This window comes from Ctenopharyngodon idella, chromosome 22, assembly GCF_019924925.1.
Source record: "Ctenopharyngodon idella isolate HZGC_01 chromosome 22, HZGC01, whole genome shotgun sequence".
In the NCBI taxonomy this organism is placed as follows: domain Eukaryota; kingdom Metazoa; phylum Chordata; class Actinopteri; order Cypriniformes; family Xenocyprididae; genus Ctenopharyngodon; species Ctenopharyngodon idella.
The window spans coordinates 8,979,632-8,986,773 of record NC_067241.1 but is presented as its reverse complement, the minus strand read 5'-3'; the positions used below and the strand labels follow the sequence as shown (position 1 = coordinate 8,986,773).

General features: G+C 35.3%; 1 protein-coding gene across 1 annotated transcript; it reads right to left on the bottom strand.

The window, feature by feature from the left end:
* Positions 1 to 1,864: 1,864 nt before the first annotated feature.
* On the bottom strand, positions 1,865 to 5,295 carry hsd17b10 (hydroxysteroid (17-beta) dehydrogenase 10). The gene is made up of 6 exons (XM_051880697.1): positions 5,139 to 5,295; positions 3,731 to 3,895; positions 3,442 to 3,606; positions 3,176 to 3,304; positions 2,491 to 2,599; positions 1,865 to 2,394 (listed from the first exon to the last, which is right to left on the bottom strand). The coding sequence occupies exons 1-6, from the start codon at positions 5,160 to 5,162 to the stop codon at positions 2,204 to 2,206; spliced, it is 783 nt and encodes a 260-aa protein (XP_051736657.1). The 5' UTR covers positions 5,163 to 5,295; the 3' UTR covers positions 1,865 to 2,203.
* Between the last annotated feature and the right edge of the window lie 1,847 nt (positions 5,296 to 7,142).

Below are 7,142 nucleotides of genomic sequence, written 5' to 3'. Positions count from 1 at the left end.
TGATTATGTCCATGGGTAGTTGATTGGATGATTGTGGTTTGCTGTTGCTGTGATGTCATGTGAGTGACAGGTTGTCCCGCCCTCACGCCAGTATAGATACATAGATAAATAATTTATAATAAATACTGCAATATTCCATAAAAAAAATAAGATTTATGAATTTTGATTTCATGGTGACTTTAACATTAGTTAAAATTAACTAACAATACTTCTACAGCATTTTTTATTATTAGCCAATGTTAATTTCAACATTTACTAACATTGTTAAAATACAACTTTTAATTTTAAAAAAGTTGTATTAATGTTAACATTAATGCACTGTGAACTAACATGAACAAACGACGAACAATTATATTGTTAGTTCCTGTTAGCATTTACTAATGTCAACAAATGAGACCTTATTGTAAAGTGTTACCAAAATAATAACCAAACAAAATAGTAGTATGGTAAGCTTGATTTAAAAAAGTCAGAAAACATGAATCATCCTTTAATATTTCAGAGCCAAATATTAACTGTGGGAACTGTTAACCTCTCTAAAGTGTAATCATGTTAACGTGCCCTGTAGGATGGCTGTAGGATGGACTGAAATGAATGAATCAGAGATTACAGTGGAACTGCCACCCCGTGGTCAGAAAATCAATCAGGTGTGTGTGTGTGTGTGTGTGTGTGTGTGTGTGTGTGTGTGTGTGTGTGTGTGTGTGTGTGTGTGTGTGTGTGTGTGTGTGTGTGTGTGTGTGTGTGTGTGTGTGTGTGTGAAGCAGATTTACGAACATCAATCTGGGCTTACTTTAATTATGCTCAATCTGTTCACTAAAGGATTTTCCAGGACTTTTGTGCACAGCTGCCAATGTTTTCCAGTTTTACTTTTTTTTTCTTTGGAGGGTGATGAGTCTTGCATGCTGTTTAAGTAGCTGTATATTTAAGCCACTAATGAATGTTTTTAAAAATCCAAAAAGAAATCCACAATAATCAAAAATCTTACAAATATAATCTTTTATCTAAAAAAGTTACTGCACATTATATTTAAAATAATTTTGCTTAACAAAAATAGCATTACAAGTCTTTTAATAATGTTATTACATTAAAGACCTATGACCCTGTCACAATAGAAAATCATATGCAAAAGTCATATGAACCTCCAGTCCTGATTGTCAAAACAAGCTCAATTCTGCCCTCTATTGGTCCAGCTATTCACTGTACTGTGATGTCTGACACAAAGTGCTTGTAATTTTTTCTTTTTTAAAAATAGATGTATTAGTCCATAAATAGAAATAAATTATTCTCTATTCAGAAAGGGTTTATTTTACAGCAAAGGTAAAAGAAAACAGAATTGTTGTATCATATTATAAAGCAGTGGATCTCAACCCTTTTGACTTAAAGGCCCCTCACAATTTTCATAAGGTAAAATATTTCCTGCAGTATTTCTGCCATAATTATGACAAATATCCTTTTTTAATAAAAGGAAACTGGGAAACAAACAGAAACAAAAGTTATTGAGGAGAAAAATTAAATCTTGATTTTAGTTTTAAGTTAAATATGTGTATGTATGTATATGTATATGTATGTATATATATATATATATATGTATGTATATATATATATATATATATGTATGTATATATATATATATATATATATATGCTTATATGTTTATTAATAATATAAATTGCATGAATAATATATTAATTTGAATCATTTATGTCTCCCTGGTTGAGAATCACTGATGAGTCATATAAAGTCAGTATGGTGGCAAGTCCAATGTGTCTTATTGACCATCTTCCCTGGAGCTTTATTTTCGGTTCACTACAGCTGATCCATGAGCTTTTCTACAACAGCAAATATTTATTTATTAAAACTCATCCCATTGTGCTTTACATATTTTTATTATACACAAAAAGATATGTGAACACAGAGACATTCATTTTTTATGACTACAACCTTATGATTGTATGAATACATTAGTCATTAGTTAGATCACAGTCCCTCAGTGGCACAAAAGTACAGTCAGTATATAAATACCAGACAGACTCGAGTGTAAAAATCTACAAGATTTCCAGTGATTACAAAGAAACACTCATGTGAGTGGTAACACTTCCACTCAGGTACAAAGTATCCTGACTTAATGCTGTATCAGTTTCTTCAGTCACAGAGCAGTTTGGGGTATTTCAACTGGAGTCTGTCCACTCTGTTCTCTTTTTTTCCTTCAAGGTTGCATGCGAATAGCTCCGTCCAAGCGAATGACCTCGCCATTTAACATGGGGTTTTCTGCTATTGCAGTCACAAGGTGCGCAAACTCAGCTGGATCTCCCAGACGTGACGGGAAGGGCACCTGCCTGGCTAGGAAGCTCTGCACTTTCTCAGGTAATCCTGCTAGAAGTGGTGTGGCAAACAGACCTGTAGGGAAAGAAGAAACAAACAATGAATTATGATGGGACATGATGAAGACATCATTCTGTTTAGAGACAAAATATGTGTTTCGGGGATACTGACCTGGAGCGATGGTGACCACACGGATCCCCATTGGTGCAAGGTCTCGAGCAATAGGAAGTGTCATTCCCACAATCCCACCCTTAGAGGCGGAGTATGCAGCCTGACCCACCTTTAAAAGACAACAGAACAACTTATAAAACCTGTAGTGCTGCAGTTAGAAATCTGTAAGGTTGGCAGAAATTCAAAAGTAGGGGTCAGTAAATGGTCTCATACTCACAAAGCTGCATTTATTTGATCAAAAATACTGTAAAAACAGTAATATTGTGGAAATATTATTACAATTTCAAATAACAGTTTTCTTTTTAAATATATTTTGAAATTTAATTTATTCCTGAGTTGGCAAAACTGAATTTTCAACATCATTACTCCAGTCTTCAGTATCACATGTTTCTTCAGAAATCATTCTGATATGCTGATTATTCTGATACGCATATTATCAATGTTGAAAACTATTGTGCCGCTTAAAATTTTTGTGGAAATTGACACTTTTTTTCAGGATTCTTTGATGAATAGAAAGTTTAAAAGAACAGCATTTATTTGAAATAGAAATCGTCTGTAACAATATAAATGTCTTTACTGTATTTACTGAATAAAAGCATTAATTTTAGCTGAGAAAAATAATAATAATAATAATAATAATCTTACAGACCCCAAACTTCTGATCGTTAGTGTATGGCTGTTATACCTGCCCATCATAAGCAGCAACACTGGCTGTGTTGATGATGCAGCCTCTGTGTCCATCTGCATCAGGCTCGTTTTTTCCCATCTCCCCTACAGCCAGTCTGATCACATTAAAAGTCCCAGCGATGTTCACCTTTAATAGATCAAATTCAAAAGAACATTTATAATTCATGCAATAACATGGAAAAAAGGCTGATGCTTTATGGTGATAAACTTTACAGTGATAAAAATATGAGGTTCAGGCAGCACTGTAAATACAGTGAGGCTTACAGTGATAACACGAGTGAAATCCTCCAGACTGTGGGGAAGGTCCTTTTTAAAGTTGTACGTTTTCACAGCCACAGCTATCCCAGCACAGTTCACCGCCAAGTCCACTTTGCCATACTTCTCCTTGGCCAAATCCACAGCCGATCTCACATCCGACTCTGATGTGACCTGAATTAAAAACAAAAGCCAAATCAGAAGGAAAGAACATTTTCGAAATCTGCAATGTTGTCTAAAAGAGCAAAAAGAGAGGGTGTACAATGTAAAAGGGTGGTTAATAATAAGTGTCACTCACATCAGTTGGTGCAAATGCACATCGCTCCCCGAGAGCAGCGGCCAGCTTGTGTCCATCTGAGCTGGGCAGGTCCAGGATCACAGCGCTGGCCCCCTGACTGATGAGCCGTTCCACAGTCGCTCTCCCCAAACCAGAGGCCCCTCCTGTCACCAGACCCACCATACCCTGTCAAATTGTCAAAATGCCTGTTTTTGGGTGTATCCTCATAAGTACAATCTTAAATTAGTTAAAAATACTTAAATGGATGTAAAGAGTTGTGAGATAACCGGATGTGTCAGATCAGTGTCATGTGCGTCAGGTCTTAAAGGGACAGTGGCCTAATAAACCTGCTGCAGCCTGTGTCATTAATGTTTATCAAAGAACAGAAGAAAAATAGAAAATAACGTGCTGCACTTGACTGAATCAACTTTGTTGCTTTAATAAGGATTTCTCTATATATAATTAGTTGAACAATGCAGTTATTTTACACTTGATTACTCTATTCAATCCCTGTAGTATTTCTTACCTGAATATTACTCTTAGACCTAACTAAAAAAATCTTAAAGCACTGTTAATTTCATTCGAATATTTGTTCTTTTGTACTCATTTGTGCTATCGCTTGTAATGTATTCATTTGTTCTTATTGTATTACTTACTGTTTGTCTTTAAAAATATTTGAACTTTATATCTAGGTTAGTATTTTTGTGGTATAAAAATTGATAAATGTGACTGGTATTTAAAATGCTGCTGACATGACAACCTTATTTATTAAAATAAAATGTTACATGGGTCAATAAACAACAAAAAACAATAACTTTTACTCATTTCATTCTCAGAAACTGAGAGAAAAACAAATGGTGATACTGGTCTTCATTCATAGCGCTTAGTAAAAAATATGCCATTAAACAAATATGTAAACTATACAATATTTATGTTGTTTCTACATTAATTTGGAGATTCAATGTTGACTTTTTATTATGATAGATAGATAGATAGATAGATAGACAGACAGACAGACTCAAGGGGAAGACTCAGGTTACACAACCTGCATAAAGCTTGGTGATGTTTTACTACAAACACAATGTAGTCATGGCTCAACAGTAATATGCTGCAAAACAATGAGGTTTTGAACACACTACACCGGAGTAGGATTGATACAACGGAAGAAATAAGAACAAAGCTGGATAATCGCCATTGTTTCAAATATTTACCTGCCTATCAGTCAAACTCATAACTGCACAGAAGTTCCATTCAACTAGTTAGCAGAGAGGCTAGAACTTCAAAATATTGTAAAAAGATGTGAAATACAACCATACAACGACGTAAAAATTAACAAGGTTAGCAAAGCAACCTTGAAAATCTGAACTACTGTACAGCCGACTTTTTTGAGACTGTACATTTCTATTAATTCATTCAATTTCTCTCTCACCTTGACACTTCTGATGTTCGCCATATTTACACGCTGCAACTGCTTGGGTACCAGTGGTGACGTCAACGCGCAACGTAAGCTGCTCCCTTCAGACCAATCAGAAATATGTACACTACAACGCCCTTTAAAGCGATTGGCTAGCTCATTTGATTGACAACTTCACAGCAAGTCTCGCGCCAGTCATTAATATTTTAAAGTGCTAGACGCATCTACATTTATTAAATCTACATTTAATATTTTGATCGGCGAATTGTAGTCTAAAGGTTCATATTTTGTAAAAAAAAAAAAAAAAAAATAGGACCAGCTTAATTGAGGAATATTAAAAACGAAATCCAGTTCTAATCATAAATGGAACGAGATGATGCACAAATTAGTCTATTCAGTTTACTTTTATAAATTACAGCAGTTGTACAAATAATAATAATATCATTAAAAAATAATCAAACTAGATGCACAAATGTATAATCACATAACAACCTAGTTATTATAGCATAATGGATAGACCACCAATTTACACCTCTGTAACCATAACATAAAGACTGCATGAAATAAATTAAGACCTTCAGTTATGACCATCAATATTTTTATTTGGTGGTTAAAGTCACCATGAAATCAAAATTCACAATTCTTATTTTTTATGGAATATTGCACTATTTATTATAAATTATTTATCTGTGCACATCATTATTTTTTTATTCATGTATCCTCTACATGAATTCTTTATTCAAAAAATCTTTAATCAAAATAACTTCCCCTCCCTCTTGCAGCAACATCTCTTCTCTGCTGACGTTTACTGGCGTGAGGGCGGGACAACCTGTCACTCACATGAGATCACAGCAATAGCAAACCACAACCATCCAATCAACTACAACTAAGTCCCGCCCTACATTTTTTTCCTCATTTGAGAAGCTGTTACACTAGGATATACGTCACAATAGGGAAGAAAAGATTAAGAACAGACTATCACAACTTCCGTTTCATGCAGACTTTAAAGGCACACTATGTAAATTTTCACCGCTAGAGGTCGCTAAAACAAAAGGCGTAGCTTGATGACGCCTTGATTTCGTGGAATCATGGGAGGTGTTGTCTTCATGTCTATAGCCGGTGGAAAAGAATCTGGATGGGACTTGGGCAGAAATCATGTTCATGGATGAGATTATTAATGTTACTATAGCATGAAGCAGAGCAGGGCCGAATGCTGCGCGAGCAACGAGGCCGCGAAATACGAGCGCAACACATGGCTTGAGAGCAGCAGAATTTTTCTTATGCCACAGTCACCGCTTCCGCTTCTTCCAGTCAAGTGTATGTGGGGTAATGCAGTGCTGTTATATCATGCTAGATACCTTTGTGTGTTGAAAGTTGTTATAATGCTACTCTGCATTCGCTCGGCAGCTACTATGAGCACACTGCAGTAAGCTAGATTGATATTAGGCATGGTAAAACATGGTACTCACTGTAAATCAAGAAAGTGAGACTTAAACAATAAGACTTACTGTGTTTCACTATATAACATGATTAGTTTTCTGTCAATGAATGCATCCATGCAAACAGTTGCTCACCTGTCTAATAAAACACATAATATATTAAAGCATCTTTGGTGTTTCCATGGTTTCTACAAAATAAAACCGGCGACGCACGGACATGGTCTGTGTCCTGGTTAAAATTGCTTATTTTTTTCTGGATTTAAACATTCTTGGAAACATTTTGGATAATGTCAGTACACTAGCCAACAAAATATATAACAATGTTCTAGTGGTTTTTGGATATTTTAATCCAAAAATCTTACATATTGTGCCTTTAAACAATTGTGGAATTTACACTCTCAGAAGTAAGCACACACAGTACAAAGATGCGTAAATTCAGCTATCCACAAATCCCATGTTTGTGTGAAGGAACGTCATTGGTGCATCTGATGTGAGGGAGCAGCTGTGAGAAAGACAGTAGGCTGTATAGTTATCTCCCAGATCTGGTGTGATCCCAAACTATACAAACTACTACCTCATT

What these genes read in the sequence shown, in the direction of transcription:
- hsd17b10 (XM_051880697.1), bottom strand. Translation starts at nt 5,162, where the DNA reads ATGGCGAACATCAGAAGTGTCAAG. An exon ending in CGAACATCAGAAGTGTCAAG is followed by an intron (nt 3,896 to 5,138) that starts GTGAGAGAGAAA and finishes ACAATTTGACAG; the next exon opens with GGTATGGTGGGTCTGGTGAC. An exon ending in GTGCATTTGCACCAACTGAT is followed by an intron (nt 3,607 to 3,730) that starts GTGAGTGACACT and finishes TTTTTAATTCAG; the next exon opens with GTCACATCAGAGTCGGATGT.